This window comes from Macrosteles quadrilineatus, unplaced genomic scaffold, assembly GCF_028750875.1.
Source record: "Macrosteles quadrilineatus isolate MER2022 unplaced genomic scaffold, UCM_ALF_1.0 Scaffold_4__1_contigs__length_99947679, whole genome shotgun sequence".
Classification (NCBI taxonomy): Eukaryota; Metazoa; Arthropoda; class Insecta; order Hemiptera; family Cicadellidae; genus Macrosteles; species Macrosteles quadrilineatus.
Window position 1 is genome coordinate 78,531,317 of NW_026542597.1, and position 25,145 is coordinate 78,556,461.

Genomic DNA, 25,145 nt, shown 5'->3' on the forward strand with positions numbered 1-25,145 from the left:
TTTGGTTAATTTGATCGAAAAGTAAAATAGAAAATATATTTCAACAATCAATAAAAGGTCTAACAAACAATTACAGGCTACATAAAAACTAATCTAACAGCTGACGCAAATGAAATATTTTGAATGTTATTTAATACAACCCTCTAAATAGTCGGACCCTTAGGCTGCATAGGAGAGGATTTATCGGGAAACTAAGTTTTATTTCGGAATTTTTTTAGACCTTTCATTCTAGTTGATAGTTATGAGAATTACACGTTCGTCAAAAGTTCGTAACTTTATATATGTGACGTTTTTGGAAAAGATATAAATTTAGGCTAGGGTTTTATGGACTTTGCAGTGGATAAGTTAAACAGCAGGTTTAGAGCTACCTTACTGACAAATGGTGTCCTGCTGTTTGCTCTCAGTGACATTTGCTCCCAGTAGGGACAGTTCCCTCCCTGCTGAAAGAGTGTTTGTCGTCATGTACTCTACTCCTAGGAAAAGCGTTGGAATTATTACCCATAAAAATGTTGGAAGAGAGGATGATAGTGTGAAGTAAATAGGTATTCCCTGGTCCATCGGCCAGTGCCTCGAGGGGTGAGTCACCCGGTCATATAGACACTGGGAGCAAATATCGCAGTCTTAGAGTGGGAGTAATGTCACTGGGAGCAAATAACACATATTTCCTGACAAATATTTCAGTAAGATAGGCCTCTGTTAAACCTACATCCATTACAAAATCCTTAATACAGTGTTGTACAATCTATAGATAAGCTGTACTAACTTTGTAACAAAAATCAGCTGTTTATTTACCTTTGAAAAACCCTCAATCCTTGTATATACGTGAAGGCGATTTCTAAGAAACAGTACTTCTCTGTTAACAGTGGACGGATTTGTACAAACGATGTGTCAAAATTAAGCATTTTTTTGTAGCCCCCTTTCACCAATTCCTGTTATATAAAAGTCCTCGGACTTTGCCCTACAGGCCATCAAAACCCCAATGTATTTCTTACGAAGAAAAGATTTTGTTTACTTATACAGACGAAGAAGCTGTTCATAGTAAACACATGATACACACAAGAGGGTTCGTTTTCAGAGTGAGTTTGTTTTCATATTCGATAACTGAAGATGGAGTAATTACATTATCTTTGAGTTGAATCTTTTAAGTAATCGGAAATTATGACTGTTATTCGTTTTGAAATAACACCTTTAATACTTTACAATTGCTCGAATTCGAAGAACAGGTGCACTAGTATGCTAGAAAATATGTGTTCGGATCCTTGTCATGCATTTATAGTTCGTTCAAACAGCCGTGGCACCTGAGGGATTAGGAGGCCCCAAGGGTTTCCATGGGGTGTCCTAATCCGTCAGGTGCCACGGCTGTTTGAACGGAGTATAAACAAAATACGAAGCGAAGTGTAATCAGGGGCGTACAGAGACGACGGGAACAATAAAATCGCTACCTCGCCACGGTTGGCGGCTTGGCGGGAAGGCCGCAGGTGCTAGTGTTAGTGTGTGGGCGACAGGTACCTGGAGGGGGACACCCCCCCTCTGTTACTGTTGTACCGGTTTCTATAGCAACGTCATCAAGTCACTAAGGTGGTGGTGATGGTGAAGGTACGTAGGTACGTACCTCTCTCGGAAAAAGACCTTGACTCTATGTTCTACGTGTTTTGTAGTTTCCGTTTTGTGCAGTGAAGTGATTCGATCCTGATTTTCTAACTAGGTGAGTTAATTATATAGGAAAGTGTATGTTTTGTATGTAGGATACATGGATGTATGGGAGTGCGAGATTCGTTAACAATGGAATGTTCCAAAGATCGTAGATGTGCGTATCCACACAGTGATTTGGTTGAAGGTTTTGACGTTTTGAAGTAATTGTTGCTTGGATTTACCGATTTACTCTCTAGGTAAGTTAAGTCAACGATTGGAAAGTGTATGTAGGGTACGTCAATGTATGGGAGTGCTAACTAAACCAGTATAATGGAATGTTCCAAGGATCAAATACTTTCTTGCGTATATCGCTCATCGATTTGTTTGAAGGTTTTGTCAATTATTTTTAAGTATATTTTGCTTTGATTAACTGGTATAGGTACTGACTAAAGTAAGGCAAGTCGACGATTGGAAAGTGTGTTTAGGGAGTGCGAAACTCAGTACAATGGCCCGTTCCAAAGATCGTCGATTTTCTTTCATGTATCACACATTGGTTTATTATAAGTTTTTGACATTTTATGTAAAAAATATACTTGTATTTACTCACTAACTAGCAAGCAAAGTTAATGCAACATTTGATAATTCTGCATTTGTATGATATGGTCCAGGGTATAGCGAAATCGCAGTGCAGTGCAATGGAATCTTCCAAAAGGCAATCATGGATTTTCTTGCGTGTACTGCACTTTGATTTGTTTTGAGGTTTTGACGATTTAAAAAAAAAAATATTTTGACTGTGAAGGAACAGTTTTGCCAATTGGCTCAGTAATGTATAACCTATATAGTTGAGATCCTTGTCTAGTCTGCGTATCAGGTTTCACTGAAGCGGTAGCTAGACAGTAACACATTTATTAACCAATATTCTGTTATTTTTTTGCCGTTTTCGTTGAAGCGGTTCTGTCACTCTTATTTCCTAATAATATAAGTAGGTTCAACGATTCAATAGTGAACGATTGTAGAATATGTCAATGTATGGGCACGGGGAATCACAGTGCGATGTGATGTTACAAAAAAGTTTTCTTGCGGCGGGTCTCGCAAACAAGTTTGATCAGTTTTGTAAAATTATTTGCGTGTATCATACTAAGATATCCAGAGATAATTTTCTCGGTCGTCTCAGATTTCACCAAAATTATTGCCAGACTCAGTATTCATTTATAATCTTGTATACTGTTATTCGGAACATCTAATTATTGAAATTTTACATAATTATGTATAAGCCCCTCTTCATAATGTTGCGTCTTTCGCACCGTTAAGACGGCTATAGAATACTATAGAATGTATTGTAATACTCTCTTGACACAGATCCGTTAGCAATCGACAAGTGAAAGTAAACTGTAACAGTGCCAAGTTTTATATACCAAGCATTTTTCACAATCGTAGAACCGACGATGTGAAGCATGTAGTAAAAATGAAGTATCTGAATTATATTTGCGTGAGGGAAAGTATTATATTTTAAATGTAATGAATGCACTTGCAGTTTTCGCGTGCTTAGCTTTTGACGTGCATAAGCTGAATTATCATACAGAATACGCAAGAGCTTTGTTATTTACTTTGTCATTGATAAGAAAAGGATAAATTACAAAAAAGAGATATCCCTAAATTGATATGGATTTCCGGTTGAGATTTGTACCAATGCATGTTTGCATTTTAATTTTTGGAGTATCTACCTATTGAGTTATTTTATCATTCAACTGACAAGACTATCTGTCAAACCACAGAAAACATGGTAATACAGTAGTGGTGTTTTCTATGGTCAAACGCGGTTTCGCGGTTTTTAAAATACAGTACAAACCTTAACAATTAGAAATACCCCCGCCGCAGCAAACCTGCAGACTAAGCGAATTTCAACTTGTCTGATTATTTTTACTAAAATATTTCCATAAATGAGACATATTTATTCCCAATTTAAATAACATTAAATTTAACCAGAGCTTAGGTTTGCTGCTACGGGGAAGGTAAAAAGTGTTTTTTGACCATATGTCAATAGTATAGAATGAAATAAATAAATTTGCCAAATTTTATCAACATATACCCATAAACAAGTAAACTACAACAGTTTTCATTTTCTCCATAAGAATAACATAGGAATTTTAAATTACACTTTTTTTGAATTTTCTCCGTGACTGTTAGGCATAAAACAGCGCTTCAATATACTAAATTATTTCTTTTTTTAAGCTCTACAAAATGGTCGAGAAAGAAATTGCAAAAATTTTTATTTTTAGGGTTAAAAATGGGAAAACCCCATTTTTACCCCATAAAACCCCCCATAAACCCCTGTTCCCATCGTTCGATTATGCTGGTTCGCGAACTCGTTCGAATAAACGTAGGTTTACACGTTTGTACCAAATTTCATCAAAATCGGATAATATTTGCTCAAGTTATCGCGCTAACGGACACATATATATAAATATATATATATATATGAATTTGAACGGATGGTGTTTTTGGCCTCTGGGGACCTCAAAACGAAAAAGTAAATCGGTCCCGAGTCTAGGTCTTACCATGAGACCTACGGTAATAGCTTATTCCCTATATGGGAAATTCGCTAAAACGACACTGTGTTCATGAGTCAACGATGTTTTTAAATACACGCGAATCGTTTACAGCGTACGGTACACAAACAGTAATCATATTATGGATTCAAATTATAGAATGCTAATTAAAACAATTAAGGTTGTAAAACAAAATAAAAGTAACCGTTAAATCGACGTTTTCTTGAACCAAATAAACCTTTTATCTATGATAATATCTTATAGTATACGGAAAACTATATGATGAAATTGGTTTATTTGCCGATTATAAAATCGCCACGAAAACTAGGTTCTGAAAACCCGGCGGGAAATCTTGGTATATTTCCTAACAAACTGATTTCTATGAACCAAAATATTTTACGAAGTCCAAAAATAAGATAAAAAGTGGAGTTTTTTTGGAGTTTTTTTACGAATTTGAAATAACATAACATGTTGTTTAATGCGGATTTTTGAGACAGCTACATAAATAGATTATAAGCTTTACTTTGAATAATTTAATGAATAACTATATTTTAACATTGTTTTAGGAGAGCATGTTATTTACGCATGTAATGGTTAAGATTAGCAGGTTGTGTTAATCTATCCATATAAGGGGTTCCCTGTAATATCCTTTTTCCAACATCATACTGAACAGTTTTTTGCGATTGAGGTGTCTTTTTAAAGCTTTGATCTAGCGCACCTGCGAATGGTATTTCAAAAGGTAATTTCCTTTAGGGCTTCGTCCCCTCACGTTTCCACTTTCAAAGATCCAGTTATGCTGACCAACTTTTTTTATAACCTTTTAAACGTGAATTGTAATTTAATAGCTGAGGACTAAACAGTATGTGAAAATGTATTTCAAATAGGCTACTAGATAGATCTAAAATCCACAAATTTATTGTGAATTAGCAGTTCTATTTATGTAACTAATAAACTGTTCTAAACAAAAACAATCTTGAAAAGGTAAATGGTATTGTACTGGATTCATTTCGCCTCAGAAATTAGTTTTGGACCATATTAAACAGCGCAATTTGAGCACGGACCACCTCAAAGGAAGTTTGCAACATATTATATGTATTTGTATTATTATTATACTACGCGAAACCCGTCGAAATCGACGGTTACTTTCAAGGCTTACGCTAATTCATCTAGTGCGATAAATTGAGTCGTGTTAGCATTGTTTAAAGAGTAATAAGTGTAAAAACAGTAAAGAAATTAATTGCATTAGTTACCAAATATGGTTGATCATTCAATGAATAAAATATTTCCCATATCGTACGTCATCGGAGTTATTATTAGTATGTTATCTGATATCTCTTCCTTTGGAAGAACCATTTAATTGTGTTAAAATCGTATTGGTGGATCTTATGTAGTTAAACAATTCTGCGATTTCATCAGTGTAATGCAGATTAATCTATGATTTTATTTGAAAAAAATATCTGTTTGTTGGGAAGACACGTTCTAACTTCAAAGGGAGGTATATCCGTTACAGTGTAAGTTTGATTTTTCCTTCGTCACGTCACGTCAGTTCACATCGCACTTCTGTGCCAATGAATAACCCTCTAGCACAGTTTTGAGAAATTGGTTGTGGGGTTACTGTTAAAGCTAAAATACATTGACACAGGGGATGTCAGTTAGTTGTCTCAGCCTTATCGATTACATAAAGTTGTCAATATAATCTCTTTACGGCATGTTAGGTGTATTGGAATATACTTGAAGTGAATTTGGTTTTTATTCTTGAAAATAAAAATTTTTATTCTAGTGGCCTCCTCGTTTATATGGTCGTGCGGCTTCGTTGGCAACAAATAATTCAAAAGACAGAAGAATGTGGCATTTCCAAAAAGCAAAAAAATACTGTAAATTAGCTGTTACGTAAATATTTACGTTTACATGCATTATTAATAAACGTATCTTATAAAGGATGATGTGATCTAGTTTAAAAGGAATATGACCTTTCTGTCATGACATGACAGTAGCTGCTTAAATAGTATTTACTCATTGGGCCATTTATTACAGCCAAAAAGTTGTGAAAAGGGCAGACACCTTTAGTTTGTTTTTTGTTATGACGAGGTGTTAGCCCGTCCTACGTACGGGAATTCAGTAGTCAGTTAAAACCGTGTACAATTCAGATCAGCTAGTTTACACATATAAAGACATAGTTTCTTGCAGTTTTAATGTGAAAAATCATCTTGTAAACAAATGTTGTGTGACCAAATATGTTTTTATTCCATTATAGGCATATACGATATGCATTTTAAATCTGATAATTTTACAATAAAACAGCAATTCTGTAATTTTTACGATGTGAAAAGCGTTGAAGTGAGATTTGCAGGCGATTCGCACAGACGCACACTGATTATAAGTAGGCCTACAGTAGAGAGAGTAATAGTCAATTGAGAAGTGTATAGACCTAGTCAACGATACCACCTTCCATAGCATACCTGCCTCTTCCATGATTATTATCACCACAATACAACTACTATACCATAGATAAAACATACTAATTTCAAGTAGGTCTGAATAGAAACGACCTAAAATAAAACGATAATATCCAATAAAATTCACAGTACACATAATTTAACTTTGGTGTCCTAACATCAAAACTAATCGTCACACCTATCCTTTATATCAATTTCACTGCATTAATAATTGCTAAATAAATAAGTGTAAACAAAGAAAAGTAAAAACAATAACAGTTTGTTTTGAAACAGCTGTTTGGTTCAAATAACATTCATTTGAAAAAAAAACGGTGTATACTTCGACCGAAAGTTAAATTGGAAATTTCATATTAATAAAAAATTAAATTTGGCTTATGGCAGATTATCAAAATTGTTTCCTTTAATCAACAAAAAATCATGTATGTCTATGAAGAATGGAACCCTTTTATACAAAACACTTGTACGTCCACTATTGTTATACGCCTGCCCAGTATGGGGAACTGCTTCACCAAGCTCAATTCGCAAACTGCAAACATTTCAAAATAAAGTTTTAAGGATAATTCTAAAATGTCCCTGGTATTTTCGAACCCGTCAAATACATTTAGAACTGGGAATAAAACCTATAGAAGATTTTATCAAGAAAGTTACATCAAAATTTTTTACAAAACTTCCATTAACCAGCAGCATTGGATTTTATAACACAGGCCAACCTTCTGAAATCCAGAGACTCCGACTAAAACCCAGATTGCCTCGAGATGTTTTATTATAACCATTGTTTTGTTTTCATTGATTTGTGTTTCATTGGTGGACAGTGCCTTTTCAGTCCGACCCGCTAAAACAGTGACAATAAGTGCCTGAGGGGCTAAGCTGACCTCTATCCATGTTAATGTAATTAATAATGTTATTTTTGTCTTTCTTATATTATACCTAACCTGTATAGCAATAAAATGCTGATCGGTTAATAAAATCTTAAAAAAAAAGTTTGTTTTGAAACAGCTGTTTGGTTCAAATAACATTAATTTGGAAAAAAGAACTGGCCACATGTAGCAGGAATATAAAAAGTAAACACGCTAGTAAAGCTAATGACGTAATTGTCAATGTTTATTATCCATACCGTTATCAGTTCCATCCTTGATAATTACCCACCCTCATTGAATAAATGTATATCGTAATTTCCCATAATAGTTAATTAAAACTACAATATATTCATAGTTGAAATAAAAGTGATATTTTCACGTTTGGGGGCGCTGATATAGGCACCCCCAAACGTAACCACAACTGAACACGATTTCATAAAAGGATGGTTTGTCTAATTGCAGTATCCTAGGTCAATGTTGACGTTGTGTTCAATCTATATCATCCATCTGTTTATCTTTGTATAAAACCCGGCTGAGGTTGAGGTGGTAATTTAAAATCGTGATTCCTGATTATTCTTGATCTTCTTTTTATGACATCAATACTTACGGGCCTAATCCAAACAAAGTTAAAGCAGACAGACATTAATTGTAAACAAAAAGCTACCATGAAGAATTAAAACATGTAAACATTGTTATTTTTCTATTCTTTACTTGAAAAGTGGAGTGGTAAAATAATTTGCATATATCCCTTTTTATTAAGACTCGTGTACAGAGCCTCGATTTGTACTGTGGTTTAATTAATTTTGGTCTAAAATATTTTAAACTGTGGTCTAATTATCTCTACTAATCTTACCTATTTCCTATAATCATATTTCCTATAATCAGTGACTAATTAACCTCATAGTTCCATAGTTTATATTTAACCAGCTGTTAGTTAAAACAAATTATATTGCTCCAAAACAAATCGAAGATTACAAAGATTGCTTTAAAAAATAATTTGAACATCTTAGTAATTTACTATGTATATTTAATTAATCTGTCATCCTCTTACAGAAGAATTGAACGTACCAATGATTAGCATTACACATAGTATAAATAAGTCAACCCTAAGTATGTCTTTACATTTTTATCCAAATGCTGAATTTGTGACACAAAAGCTGAATGTTTACAGCTGTTATGTTAAGCAAATTATTTTATGCCAAAAGCTAGTTTAGAATCTTACCGTCGGCTGCTAGACTTTTTAAAAATTAAAACTTAATTTCTAAAAAACTGGGACCCTAAACTAAATTTATGGCTTCGACATTCCCTAGTTCTCAAAATTATCTTTCTTTCAACACAAAAATCATGAAAATCCGTCGAGTGGTTGATTCAGAATCGTGAAATAAAAAAACACTGTTTCGTTTTAATATTAGCCTATAGATAATGTATAATATCCGCATTGTAAAAATGCTATCATAAGTAAACATTGAACTTTGTGTTTGAGTATAGATAGCCAGCTTTGTCGCAAAGCCTGATACAATATTTAATCTTTCAAATAGTTATACTGTTTTAGTATCACCTATACATTTTAATGAAAGATAAGGTTAGACCTTTTCGATAAATTTGCCTATTTGTACTATTTATTGTATGGTTTTTTTAGCTTAATTAGATTTTGATCGCAGCTTCGCGCTCGCAAGTATTTTATCATTGAATAAATGTCAAAGTTTATTGAACAATATTATTTAAACCTACCCTGAAACACATATATGAAAATTTGCGATTTTACAATAGATGTAAAGTCCAATCACAGTACTAAAAGACAACACTCTTGATCCTTACTATTCTATGGACAGTATTTTAGTCATATTTTATATTCAACGTTTAATATATAGATCTATTAGAGTTTTAGTGTTCATCCTTTAATCAGAAGGTCGATGGTTCAATCCTGAGAAAGGTAAGAATTTTTGGATAGTTCGTAACTAGTCCCAAACTTTCCTTGATCATTTGGATTTTAATAGAAGATCCTGGCAAAAGAAATTATATCTTAGTGACAAAGTTACACAAGCCATTTCCCATCCCTCGGTAATATTTGAGTTAAATACCCCTAGTTGCGTCCTCATATTAAATAGTAATAATAATTATTATTATACAACATTTTCAAGTCATAAATATAATGCATCACGTACGTTTCATTGACTATATACTGTACACACAATAATTTCCCCATGTAATGTAAAAATTTGAAGCCAAGAAAAGATGAAGTTCATGGTAATCTCACCAGAGGGTACTAGTGTACTGGGTTAGATATTAATTAAAATCAATGCAGTATCATATCAAACAGCTGATTGATTTATCACTTGACACAGAATATTGCCATTAATTGGTAGCCATAAACAGATTGCACCACGTTTTTAGCTTCAAATTTTTACCCTACTTGGGAAGTCTGTAAAATGTTTAGTCTGTTATAACGATTTATTACAAGAAACAATCATTGCACCATGTTGTTAGCGACATCGTCTGTTTCAATCAGTATGCATACATTATCAGTTCTCAGTTGAACAGTTACTGGTTACTTATCAGTGCGATTGTTTGCCTAGGCACGTACCTATGAGTCATACGAAATGCTTGTATTGTACTTACGTGCAAGTGTACTCATTCATAAGTATACGTGGCTAATTGGTTAGCTGTTATCGGATTCAATTATAAGGATATCGTAAAACCCATTATGAGCATGAGGAAATGCAGAGAAAGAGCGAGCTGAACATACTTTAAACAGTTATTGCAAATTAGAAGTAATAGAGGAGGCCCCTTGCCAAAGTAAATACTTTTTTGGAACCAGATTTCCAAACAAACGCTTCGAATGCATTGAAATTAAACTAATTCGTTTGAAATTAGTTGCGGCTCGTCCTCTTTTAATCTTGCAGTTCTTGCTCATTGCGAGAATACAGTAACTGTGTGTCAACATCTAACAAAAAACTTTCGATAATCAATTTAGGATGTTAAGTGGGTAACATGTTTATGGAATATGTCGTTATGTTTATGTTTATGGGATATGGAATGGAATTTATTTCCAATTAACTACTCCATACATCACATAGATTTCGTACAGCTGTTTTTGTTCGGGTTTCCGGATATTTTGAATCACCTGTATTTGGAATCAAACTAAAAATTCGTCAGAAAATAGGACTCACCCTATTTTTTCATCTACCTCTTTTATGGGATTGAGACGCAATTAAGACCTATTCCAACTCAAATATGAATGGAAGATGCCTTTGGGATGCGAAAGAGAATTTTTGTAGCTCTGCAACTGGCTAAGATCGGCTCTTACTTTGTCAGCTGATAGACTGTCGGGGCCAATGGCCATTTGTTTAAAACGAAAAGCTCAACAACAGCTGGTTCAGGCTACCATCAAATAGTCCACGATTTTGCCTTTTCTCACAGTCGAACTGGCAAAACCCCCACTTATTAGTCAATTCACTTGAGTCAAGAATATCTTTACTCCACAAACTTGATTCTATATCATCACCACAAACCCTATAAAACGTCAGGTGTGAACCCTAGTTTTTGCCCTCCGATTTTCAAAAGACGGAAAGTAATAGTCTAGCAGCCTGGCTAGTTTTTGCTTCGCTGCACCTGTGATGGGGTCTTCGTCCTTGGTTGGAGGGTTGGAACTTTGGGAGATACGTGTAACAAAGATCCTAATTAGACATAGGTGAACATCCTGTAGAGAGAGAAAGAGAGAGTCAGGTAGGCGGATGAGTCATCCTGGTTGTGAGGAGAAAGAGAGAGGGGGGCGATGGAAAGAGAAGGAGGGGAAGTGAGGGAGGGGAAATCCTGGGTCCTCCTGGAATGGTCCTGGTCCTGAATTCCTTCTCGCCGTTCCGTTCCTGCCTCTCCAACGAGTCAACGACTTGTTGCTCTTTTCATACGCAAGTATTTCTCTCCACGAACATATATTTGGAAATATAGTCAATTATACAAAGCATTAGGAATCTGTTGGATAAAATGCATTAGTTCGCTAAAATAAATATCATAGTTTGTGGTGAATAGGTGTGTTAATGTGGAACACATCCAATACGATTTCGTCTAATTATATAAGGAAAACGGGGACACCGAAACTGCCACGACGTTTTACGATCATGCTCCATACTGAAACTGCCACGGCAATTAGTGAGGATTATAAGGGTGTTTTTGAGAGGGCTAGAAACACTGAAACTGCCACGGCGGATTCCCCAGATAGACGGGGAGAAACGGGAGACTCAAAATTCCCATTTCTGTCTTAACCTTTTCTTTCACAATAATACGTTGATTGGAAAAATAAGTGATTGATTTGCCCTTTCGTATTTATATTTTAGGAGTTATTTTATGTTAATTTAAGTTTTTAGTGTTGCGACTGTTAGAGTATTTACTTTATAAGTATTTATTCCGTCTCTTGAGAATATATTTGCTTTAATTAATAATTATTTACCACTAAGAAACAAGTTTTATGTTTCATTTACCACTTTTAAAACACTGCATTTTATATGATCTGTTCGACGCTTTTAATTACACGAGAGGTGATCAACTACTAATATAATACTGTAAAACTGTAATATTCAAAAATAGTTTTATTCGCCCAAGACGCTAGGTTGCAGAACTACAAATACTGTACCCAACCATGGTCTGCAGAGGGGCGTTCACGTGGAATCTCAGTGGAATGCCCTCCTAATAGCTTGACTCATGTAATATTTTTCAAATTCGGTATTTCTCAACAGTTTTGTGCCATCCTTCAGAGAGTTAGTAGTAAGGGTGTTGGTGTGTTAGTTATACCGTTATACTTAGTTGATAGTCTTTCGATGGAGGATAAGATATTTGAAACGAAGAGAAAGGGCGCGGCGTTGTTAGTAGACGGCTACCGTTTTGTTATACAAAGTGTGGTGTTAATAAGTGGTTTTGCTAGAGAAAAAATCGGGGAGGATGTCGAGCAAAATGCTTTACATATTATATATAACAACGAGTAACAGTAACTGAAAAGATTTTAACGCGTACCATTCTACAGTCACTGTAGTGGGTTGAGTTTAGATAGAGACCTCTAGCTTTTGTCGATATTCTTTCTTCGATATATATTTCTTCGACTAATGGCCTATTAATATGAGGTGTCACTCGATGGGGCCAGCAAAATAACCCATTTTTGGAAAATTCGAATACAACAAAAAGTTCACTTGCGTGATATAGAGACGTGTACAGAGTTTTGTTTTCTTGGCGTAACCCATTAAAAAGTTAACTGGTGATGTCCATACTTTTGCCCAGCCCTGTATATGTGAATAAACAAAATTTATAATTGAGGTATATTACTAAAAAATATGCAAAAACATACACCGAGTCTCATTTCATTCTAATTAAACATGAGAAAATGGGAAGCAAATTCGTGTTGATTTCCCACCAGGCGTAACATCCGTGACAATTTTCTGTGATCATAGAAACGACCGAGATTATTACTTGCGATCACGGAAACGCCTAAAAATGAAGAATCGGCGTAAGAAACTTTAACGAACATCCGTGATCGTATGTTACGATCGTGGCCAAATCCGTGATAATTTCTAGCGATCAAACGCAGAAATAACTGTGAAGGTAAACTACGACAGCAATGATGATGACCGGTGATGATTTCACAATTGTTGCAACATTCGCATTCATCTCCAGCGATTATTTTAACACCCGTAACTATTTTTTGCGATCGACGAAAAATTAATGATCATCTTGCACTTGCGGCTCAGTGTGTGATGATCTATCGATATTGCGCCAATATTCGTGGTCATTTCTACAGTAGTTTCTCGCAATGGCGTTTTTCGATTACGCAAAACGTGTAAACTCTGTGTTTCGGGTGGATTTTACGGCAAATATTTGACCATTTTTATTTCCCGGTTTCTTACTAAATTCTACAACTCACGGACTTTTTCCTGATACTTAAAATTCACGTGCTATTCCCGGTTTCTAGGTTTGCAGAATTAGGTGACCCTGAATTATCACTACAAGTAGCCTAGGCTAATTAGGATTTATTTTTTATCAACCGTATCTAAAATGTATACTTATCAATTTTGATGTTTTTATCTGGTATTATTAATGTAAACCTGCACATTATTCGCATTATGTATACAAGTATAATTGTATCTGTATATTTCTTGGCCTAGTCTTGTATTTTATTCGTATTTCGTACTAAACAAAATCTGGATAGACTCGAACTCAATTCTGTGTATTCTAGTCATCACAAAGGATCTCATACTTCGACGCCAATTCCTAAGACAATTGGAACGCAGTGCGCGCAGTATTTCCAACTCATTGCTGAAAAGCATGTTTTCATGGTATTCCCAGCTCATTTCTAAATACATTACCTCCACCGCAGCCCGCAGCAAACCTGCACACTAAGTGAATTTCAATTTGTTTGATTGGATTCTTACTAAAATTGTCCATCAACAAGACATATTTATTCCCCATTTAAATAACATTAGATTTAACAAACACCTAGGGTTTACTGCTACGGCGAGGTTAAAAGTGTTTTTTTTTTGCAAAATATTAATAGTATAGGATGAAATCAATAAATTCGCCAAATATGATCAACATATTTATCACAATTGTGTTTTATTTATACTTCAGGACACGTAACCTGTTGTGCTATTATTTGCATTAGATTATGTTTCTTATTGTGCAATTTTGACGATGCCTACCTACACCTTGGTATATTTATAAACTGAAAACTTCAAATCTAATGATAAATTATGTGTTTATCGAGTTCTTTAACGCCAGTAATTCACTATAACGGGTTAAGAGCATTCATATAATACATTTAGTAAGAAACATTTTACATTCCATTGCAATCTTAATCCTTTAGAACATATTATTTAATTATTTCTGACTTCATCGGTAGTTAAATGACTTTTTCTATTGATACTTGATTTAAATAAGTACACAGTTAGTATGGCCTCTTTTAAGTAGCGACATGAAAAGCATTTAACTAAGTTATGAGTAAAGTAAAGTGTTGTGTTTAAAAATCGTCACTGTGATGAGTGTGGGATATTCTCATTCCCGTTTCTCCCTGCACGTTGCCAAACCAACCTCCCCTTCCTGAGGAATCCGCCGTGGCAGTTTCAGTGTTTCTAGCATTCTCAAAAACACCCTTATAATCCTCACTAATTGGCGTGGCAGTTTCGGTATGGATTATGATCATAAAACGTCGTGGCAGTTTCGGTACAGCCAGGAAAACACTTTGACCTAAATTTTATTTAAGATCTTTTACTTATGAAAGGATTATTAGTTAATTAAATACAAGTGTATACTTAATATCTTCCATCAATACAAAACTGATACATAGGTCTTTTTAAGACCTATGTAACAGTTTTGTATTGGTGGGTGTGGTTTCATTGGTATTTATAGCCGAAAAATAAAAATAAAACACACAAATACAATTTGCATCTTTTAAAGCACGATTTTCATTTTTAAATTAGGAATATTATCTGTGTACCAAAACTGGCTGAAGAGGTTATGTTCCTAGAACAGCCTAAGTCCTGTGGGTTTTCTGCTCCCTGGGCTAAAACATCACGAAACGACGAAACTATAATGTAACGAAACTCTCAACAATTACTGTACTTCAAATTCCACGGCCTTTATAATCCCCCAACCATAGCTGCGCGGCGCCAACAGTGCCTAAAGAACACGGCCGACTAAATAGCGTCGTCGTCATTGTTACAGCCTTCCAAGAAAGAGCCCAAACACCTGACTAGGGACGGAAGCCGAACTTATCAGCTGTTGAACAAACATGTGTGCACCGACAAACACACAACCTGCTGTTACTGATAACATTCGTGTCGGTTTCTCAGTCAGCATTGTAACATCGAGCATGTTTGCTGAATATGGCAAACACGATTGGAATGTTGGGACTTAAAAGTTCAGTATATAAGGCTACGCATGGGTAAATATTTAATCTTAACTGTTTGGTGATTTGGCATTGTTGGAAAAAACTGTGTTAAAAATAGCATCCAAAACAACTACGGTACCATGTGCCTTGTCTTCTTGATTTTAGGCACCTAAAGTCTTCATTGGAACTTTAGGATACCTACCTACAAAAGTAAAGTATTTTTCTTGTTTTTTTCAACGCCAGGGTCATTTTTTAATTGAGCACACTAAAAACACAACCCCTAAAATAATATAAAAACATGTTGTATTATAAACTGTGTTTTGTTTGTGTTTCCTAATAAACTTGGTACTTTTGATAATGCTATGAAACGTGTGTTTGTTCTAGTTGGGCCTTGGTTTGTCGTTTGTTGGTTCTATAATTATTAACATGTAGGTAACCATTTACACAAGATTCCATTTCCTCACAGGAATATATAGAAAAATATGGGTCAAATCAACTATTATAACACAAACTATTTTTCCCGCAAGTGTCTACTTTAATGGTAGTTCAAATTTTAACATTCTAAATTTGAAAGAAAAAACGGCCAAACCCCACCAATTGTATTGATAAAGACAGATATTAAACCCACCTTCTCGCTCTGGAAGTCAAGGACGCTACCCTGTACCCAGTAGGCAACGAGGGTACATACAATGTTTCTTACAAGACCCAAGACCCTCCTTTAGAAGTTAATAACACACTAGGATTGTTATGTGTTGTATGGAAGGTATATTAAAGTTCAAGGTGAGTGGACGAGAAACTCATTAGTCCAAGTCACGATAAACCGAAGGCCATCAGGCAAAACAAGTCGTTAGGTCGTCATAGTTAAAAGTCTCGTACCTTTGGTAATCACCTGAAATAGACTCAAACTGTGCGACAACCGGTAATGACCAAACTTAAAAAAATGGATTTGAATCCAGGTACGAGCCAAAAATGTTGAAGTCTAAAATAAACTTATGACTTGTGAGACGTATGACGTTATGAGGTATGAGCACGCTGAATGATAAGGTCTTTTCTGGTTATTTATGAGATATTTTACTTCTGTCAACTTTATTAGTTTTAGTTTATGTGACGACACTCCAATCTTTTATACCTTGTGCATTATAAGATGTGATGAGTTAAAGAATTTGAATTTGAATTTGTGCATAAAAAACAGGGTGGTAAAAAGGTACACTTCGAACATAATATTTACAACACGTCTTTTTTTTTATAAAAAAAGAGGTTGGCGGCCTCTTTTAACCTTACATTTGCCCTTCCACATAGACTAAGCGCCCGTGCGTGGATCGTTTACAGCAAAGCAAGGAGTGAGCCGGTACAGTACAAAGGTGAACTGTACTGATAAAATGTTATCGGCAGTGACCAGGATCCGAACCCACGACATTGCTGCCTTGGGCCCGAAGTCCGCGACGCTACCGACTGAGCCACCGACTCACTAACTGTCTTGTTTTTTTAGCATTAGTACTATAAAATAATGAGGCAATTAATCTTGGTTTTACATAAATTTCCTTGCTTGATATTAAAATGAACTTCTCCAGGAACAATTCGGTTTTAATTTCACCATGAATGATGGATGTTCCCATAATAAGTAGGTTTATCTGATCCTGAAATAAGCTCATTATTATAAAACACAGGCAGTGACTTTACAGCCCAATATTTTGCCCAAGATTTTGCGAGGGTGGCAAAATCTTTGCATATTAATTTTATGATGGTGTAATTAATGTTAGAACAAAACATTTCTTTTCTAAAAATGACTAAGTAATGTCACCAATTGTACCTCATCCCTGACTATAAATACGAATTTGTTGATGAATATATCAAAGATTATTATACTTGATTATGAAACAGTTCATCTAAAACAGCTAAAAGCTATACCTGACAGAACTGCAGCCGGGAAGTCAAGTCTAAAGCTAAATTTGGTTGGCTTTTCATTGACCGAGGCGACCGACTTATTGGCTGAGCAGTCTAAGTTGTCTCTACAGCCAGAAGACAGTACACACCGTAGATTGAGGCAGTGGCGGTTCCAAGGGGGATTTGTAGGAGCTAAAGCCCCCTGGAAAAATAAATTTAACATAACAGAACACAGGTTTTCAACTACAGTTATAAGCAAATTAACCAGATTACCCCGAACCCCCCTTTTGTTGTGGGACACCACCGGTAGCCCCCATCTTGACAAGGTCCTAGAACCGCCACTGGATTGAGGGTTTAAATCTTGTCTCAGGATTAACTAATGAGCTTACGACGAGTTACCCCGGCTGTGGAAAGCTAGTGGAAGAGGCTCATCTAAAATAAACAGTTGAAAGCTGATGTGGAATGTGACTCGATGGGTGAATTCCTTAGTTGCAGGCAATTTGATACTAGAAACCCCCAAAAAAGAGTTTAAAATGTTAAATAGTTCACCACATAACTATTACAAATAACACCATTAACAAAATAAATATTTTTCAGATAGCCATCCAGAGATGTCCCTACACCTGCCATGAGCTCCTGAATCCGATGTAGAGGCTTCTTTCAAAAATGCTTCGTAGCTGCTTATTGGTTGCCGCAGCAATTGCAGTCTCCTGGGCGACTGCTGCGGTGCCCTGCGGAGACAGACGATGCGAAGACTCCGAGTACTGCAGAGAAGGTCAGCTGTGTCATCCTTGCGAGGACATCTGCGACCCCCACAGTCCCAACTATGATTCTGACCCTTGCAAGAAGAACTGTGCAGGTTAGAAATGTAGGATTTTATAGCTACGATTATTTAGTCCATATCAATATTATGATTATAAGACAGCGACACACTCCTACGTGCATATTTTAAGCTGAATTTGAATGAAAGGTGAGTGTTGGATGGAGTAAATCGATCTGCGTAGTTTGGTTACTGACTAAGATCAGCTGTTTTGTTAGACGATCATTTAGCCCAAGGACCAAGGATAGCTGTGTCCAGTTTTGAAAATTCAGAAAGCTATTGACTGCTCAAAATAGAACCGGCAGCCGTTTTATCGTTATGTCAGCACCCCAGCTACCCAGCTAGTTAAAACAATATATAAAATCCCTGATTATATGAAACTAAGGGTGTAACGATGTTAGTTAATGGTTGGAATTTTACGGCTATTTTAGTTCAAAGAGATCTAATGGTTTTTGACATTATTTTTATCTCAAAATCTATCACTGTATACAAATGTATTTCTTAAAATAATCAACAATTATTTTCTGAACTTCATCTTCACTGTGTTTGCCAACTACCTGCACAAAAACAGACAGTTTCTGTTGCCCAGCTTATTTGAATTTTTGATGGTTTCAATAACCCTTCTGGTTTATCGAAGTGCGGTTAAAAGTGGGTTGAAGTTTTAAGGTTATTCTTTTTATATTCTCTATTCCAGCATCGATCGGTATACCTAAGTATTCTCTGGCAAACAAGGCAACTAGAAAACATTTTAAGGATAGATTATTTGAATGGGCCCCATTTTGTTCAATAAGCTCATGTGAGGAAATGTGTGAGGCCCAGGGTTACATAAAAATATATATTTTGTATTGTATTTTGTATATTTTGTCCTCAGAGAGTTGATTGATTGATTGATTTTTTCCTTTCAGATTACCTCCTAATTAAGATGTTTGTAAGCAGAGATGAATATAACGGTAAGTGAAAACAAATGTTTGAAAACATAAATTTTATGAATTTAAAAACAAAATCTGTTATTAAAACTTATGAACACTCCTTGTACTGAAAAATACTCTAATAAATGCATTTAATACATGAATGACCTGAATTTATTCTATTTGAAGATAAATTAGTTCATTGAAGGGGTGTTTGGTATATTCCTTGAAAACAATAAAAATTGGACGACAACCACAATTTATTAGACTCAAGCTCTGTAGTGTATGTATGAATGCCACAAGAGAAAGACACTTAATTATAAAATCTTATGTAAATTAAGAAATAACAGCTTGGTAAATATCTATGCATAATTAAATGTTACAAAACATACATCAAAATATATTCAGATTTTACATAATGATGATACGTCTTTTTAAGCTACTCGAGTTGAGTCTAAGTAAAGTAATTCAGTAAGTCGATACCAAAACTTAAATGCCTCAGATCGACAATACACCTTTTCCATACTTAAAGAGTGAATTTAGATATTACATAATATGTTTTGTATCCCATTTAATTTCTTGATTCCTATTTCAGCCGCAGTTTCAAGATTTTATTTCTACACGGCAGCTGCCCTGGTCGTCTCCATGTTGGTATTAGTGCTGGTTCTGGGAGCGTTCTTCTTCATTTGGCTCAAATATCAACGAGTCCGAGGGTACAACACTGGGGCTATGAAGAAGAAGAAAGTCGAGGCTATGAAGGTACGTCTTCATTTAGTCTTGAAGATTCATACTATCAGGGATTAATTGTATGGGGATTAGTAGCAAATATTTTGAATAACTGTAAAAAAACATTCTCTCATTGAAGACATCAATATACTTATGAACACTGAAGCTGAATATACATGAGTGTAGAATGGAGTGAAGTGCCTCTGTAGCTTTGTTACTGTCTAAGATCAGCTGTTTCCTTGGGCAGGACTATTTCAAGTTTAATTTCAAAGGATAACTTTGTCTAGTTAAGTAACTTATGACCTAGGAAGTCTTTAATCATTTGCAGTATTATAAACTTCCCTATACAGCATTGCGGTTTGCACGTGACTCGCTACGGGCCCGAGAGATATTTGCGCCCCCTCCTCCTTCTTTTGAAGGGAATTTTTTTCTTTCTTGTGACCTCAACAAACCTAAAACATGTGCGCCCCGGCGCCCTAAAGAGCCCATGCTTCCTAATCTTTGAGTTGCTGATAAAAGTTTTGTAGCTTTCCTATATAGGTTCGAAACTGGAACCAGTTTTCTTAGATCGGTGGGCTAATATGGGATCCTGGCCAAAAAAGCTGAATTTCTACAGCAACAAAGCTATCATCTTATCCATTCAAAACTCATCCATTACTTGCCTTCGCCTAAAATTACGCACATTGTTGAATCGGCATCATATCAATAATCATTTATTATGAACACAGTAACTAATATTATTTTTGACTTCTGAAAAAACATAAATTGAAGGTTGAAGCGTACTGTGTAGTTCTAAAATTTTACAAAAATTAAAGAAAACAGCAAAATAACACTCAAGAAAATTGTTTCACTGTACTTTACAGAACTCTAAAACCTTATAGGACTATCAAGCTACATACGTCTATGACTTTTTTTGTCACATGTAATTCTATAAACAGTTTATGAGCAGGAAAAAAATATCAGGTAAAATAGATTCGTAACTAAATGATTGATTCTGTGATTTCACATAAAATAACCACAATATTTTCTATCATGCATATTGGGTTGTGTATAATGAAAGTTGTGATCAATAAGTGAAATAACCACTCGTTGTGACAGCAGATACCTGAACAACAGGTATTTAGCATAGAAATTAGTTAAATGAAGAGATCGCATTGTACTTTATAATTGGAAACAGGTTGAAGGCCTTCTGTTGTTGGGAGTTGTTGATGGCTTCTATAGAAGTGGATTGAAAGCTATAGCTTTCTAACAACTTTCTGGTTAACAGAAAAACATTCATCCAAAGTTTTTTTTGTTGCATATTCAGTGGAATCGGCTGAGTATTATAGACCTGTTTTTTTGTTAGGAGGGTTATATTTACTAAGTCATTATCCTCAATATTAAGAATAATAAAAGTTTAGTGTAGCAAGCAACATGTAACATAGACTTTGTAGAAGAACTCCAACTATTTTATCCGGATAATCTAAGATTCAGATGGTTAGATTATTCAAGAAAAAAAACTATTTAAAATAAACAAGATGTAGTTTCAAATCAAATTTTAATAATGTACGTTTTGACAATTCGGTACAAATGTTCACTACAATTTATTTACCATATATAGGACACAATTGGTGCACTTACAAATGTAATTGATTTCGGTAAACTGCAATAAGCTTAATTTCTACGGCCAGTTTTATTTATTTCTTTCTCCATGTGGTGATTTGGATGATCTGTGATCTGAATGAGTGGAGTTAGAATAGTTGGTGTTTTACTGTATAGAACTTATATGGATTTCTTTTTGAATAGATTGGTTTAGAGAGGAAGGGGATAAAGTAGAGTGTGTGGAGGTTGTTGCCCTATTATTGTATTCTTGTATTATTGTAATTTCAGTGGAAAAACCTAAATAACCATAAAATAATGTTAATTGCTGTCTAAATTAAGGTCTTATCATTGCATAGAGGTTGTACTAATGGTAAATGAAGTAAAGAACACAGCATTGATATCAAATCTGAATCAGCTTGCTTCCCTTAGGTCACCGTAACGGGAGCCTTTTGAAGACCATAATGACCAACCCCGCACCATGAAGATTTTTCTATACAAAACTCTTTTGATTTCAGGCTGTCTGTGTCAACGAGGTGGACGGTAAGAAGAATTTGAAACTGGAGATTGGAGTCCCAAACACAGACAACAAAGATGTGCCACAGAGTGCCTTAACCACTATGACTCCGTTGAGTACGAGGCATCCGTCTGAAGACGCTACATTGGAGTATGCCTACGACAATCCAGCTCTCACACCGTCGCCTCTCTTCGGGAAAACCCATCCGTCCTCGACGCCTCAAGCCGCCACATCGCCTAACTCCACTCCTAGAGTTCCCAGGACTGAAACTAGCTTTTAGAGGAAAGTAATCAAAGTGTGAAACCTTGCATTTAAAAATGAACTTATTAGCGTAGTTAGTGAAATGCACTTTTGTGCTATTTACGAAGATTGTTTTGGATAGAATTACTGAAATCCTTTTGAGTTTATTTTTGGTTTACGAACAATCCTACTCAAATGTGCTGCCATTGATTGGCTGACTGGTAGAACATCTGCCGTTATTTTAGAATCTCTGACTATGTTGACTTTGTGATAAGTTGTTTTTACAATTGCTTTAAAACTTCCCTAGAGATATATGATTGTAAATATTTTGTTATGCATTTCAGTGAGCTGATTTAAAAGTATTAGTTTTGTACAGGAACTGTAAGTTCAGTATTATTTTCTAAGTGATATCCATACATTACATTCCAAACTTGTGTAATATTTTAGTACTTAGGTGTTTTTATAGCAATGATTAATGCATTTTTATATTATTGTACTTATATTGAGTTGTAGGTTGTAAATATAGATATTCTATAAATCTTGAGTATTTTTTATGTTATAATAATGCTTAGTTAGGCAAGTTCACATGGAAAATAATTTATAGAACTCCCTGCTCGGCAAGCCTTGTATGGGAACTATCATGCTCGTACTTAACACCTTCAAGGGCGTGTCCCATTTCAAACATTTTGTCATAGTTTCAACAAAAATACAAGGTAAGCAGAACTCGCCCCAAAAATACACAACACTGTTTAATATAGACTATTTCAACAGTTTTTTTTTTTGCTTTTCTTATAAAAGGTTATGTTTTTAAACCTTTCCAATACATTATGTGTGTTGGAAAAAAGATTAAAACGGTTGTTGTAAAAAAAATTAAAAATGTAGTCTCAACTTCAGTTTAGATGCAGCTTGCAATAGAAAAAAGTACACCCAATATAAGAATACAATATGAATGTGTTCTCTTATCAAAAGATAACACATAATGTTTTTCTAATTGAGTAAGTCATCACATCTGCCCACTTGTTTACTTCAAAAGTAAACATATCACAAGAAACTTTCACACAGATATTAGCTAATTGAATATCACACAATACAGCAATACAAGAAGAATATTACGTAAAAAAGTGTTGCTGTAAACGGCAATTCATACAAGCTCAAAATATGTCAAGTATATTTTTGGTACCTATATTATAGTCATGGAAAAAAAACATTATCTATTGTACAAAAACTTAAGGCAGCTGGTTGTCAAGTGCATATTATGTGATGGTCATCTGTTATTTAGGTTAAGCGCACAAAATTGTTTGGTTTAAGAAATAATACCATTGTTGCAATCTGCCAGACCATCTTTGAATACTTATTTTTTCTTTCACTATGGACATCACTACTCGTATAATCATCACAAATACCATCACTCCTAAGTATACCAGGTTCTTCGCAAGTTTTTTTGAAATAGGTTTATAGTATTAAAAAAAATTACGATATGTTAAACAATAAATTCCAAGTCCCAGCTATGTTAGGGGGTCTGTCCAATTTTTTAGAGTTAATAGTTTTAAATCACCAAGCACACCTTGTTATTGGTAACACTTTTTTTGATGAACACTTTTTGCTTATGCAATCACTTTTGTTATATACACTGATATTGAAATACATATTTTACGCTTGATTTTGTAGCATTTATCAAACAGGACATCTGTTTAGATCAGAGAAACTGTCCTGATGCCATTGGAATTGTCAGAGATAATGATACTGAATGAATAATATAGTGTTACCGTAATTCATTTTAATGAATATATTTATTGTTGAATGCAATATCTTAGTGTATCAAAATGCAATAACATAGTCTTTCACTAGTTGTAAAGGTGTTAGCCTACAAGTTTATTTCAATCAAAATTTTTACTAGTAGAAATTTGTTATGAATAAAACTTAGGCCTATATACTATTTTTACAGAATATTGTAATTATGAAGTTTTTTTTAATTTGAGATGTGTTGAATACTTTCAAATCTTATTTACGATATTTAAACTCTTAATTTATGACGTTGTATGTAGATATTATTTAATCACACATTTAGTTTAGGGTGAAACTACAGTAACAAACACAGAAGAAAGAATCAGTCTCAAAAGATGCTTTTGGTCGTATAAAAAAATATCATTGTTGAAGGTCAGCTGAAGACTATTTTATACCGATTGTTTTTGTCCAATTATGTGTTCAGTATTATCTTCTGTAGCCATTATAAAGTACACGTTAAATCAGGCTTTTTATTTTACAAGAGATTATAATTATAGCTGTGTCAATGGTAATACTTTATCTAAAACTCTAAAAGCGAGTCTGCACATTCGGCATTCGCGCAGACAATTGGCGAGTTTTTGTTTTGGAATTTGCCGATTTCCGAGCAGAGGTGCCTACATATTTGTCACTTTCCATATCAAAATGCAGTTCCCTGCTCTTGGAAATATTCATACGTTTTGATGTGTGAGAAGACCAAAACGGAGCAAGAAACGGCGAGCAGTGACATTCGCTGAATGACAAATAGACAAACATGCATCTACATTAGTCGTGATTCGGAGAGTACCTGCCCAGCATTTGGCAAAATGTGCGGAACCGTCTTAAGGATTACAATCAGAGCACTTAGTATTTGATTCTTTCTTCTGTAAAAAAACAATCACAGCAATAAAGCAAACAAACTGTGTTATTAATGGATTTTACATTAAGGAATCTCTTATTCTCTAGGTTAAGTGTTGTATTTTTAACTTAAGTGTAAATATGTTGTATGTATGTTGTTGAACAGCATGTGCCTGATCAGAAAATCCGTCCCATTGCACAGAGTAATCTTACGTCCAATTGGGTTACTCTGTGTTGTATGTATATATATAGTTATAGTTCGTAATGCTAAGTGATGTGTTGGTAAAACTGTATATTATTTGTTGAAATGATGTATTATTTTACCACCGTGTTAATAACACTGCAATTGAATAAATTATTTGACTATAATGCTGTAGATTCATTTCTTCACCTCAGAATTAATCTCAAGTCCTAAATAATTTTTTCAATCAAACGTTTCAAAACTTCTTAAAATTTTATTTATATGTGATTTTCAATCACTTGCACAGA

General features: G+C 34.7%; 1 protein-coding gene across 2 annotated transcripts; it reads left to right on the forward strand.

Moving 5' to 3' along the window:
- Window positions 1-1,565: 1,565 nt before the first annotated feature.
- Window positions 1,566-25,025, forward strand: LOC128992660 (uncharacterized). Of its 2 annotated transcripts, none has more exons than XM_054416352.1 (5): window positions 1,566-1,705; window positions 17,846-18,107; window positions 18,974-19,018; window positions 19,572-19,735; window positions 21,799-25,025. In XM_054416352.1, exons 2-5 carry the CDS (start codon window positions 17,915-17,917, stop codon window positions 22,075-22,077), a joined length of 681 nt encoding a protein of 226 aa, XP_054272327.1. In that variant the 5' UTR covers window positions 1,566-1,705; window positions 17,846-17,914; the 3' UTR covers window positions 22,078-25,025. The 2 variants fall into 2 exon arrangements, with proteins under 2 accessions (XP_054272327.1, XP_054272329.1); XM_054416354.1 differs by having other exon boundaries at window positions 17,850-18,107.
- The last annotated feature ends 120 nt before the right edge of the window (window positions 25,026-25,145 follow it).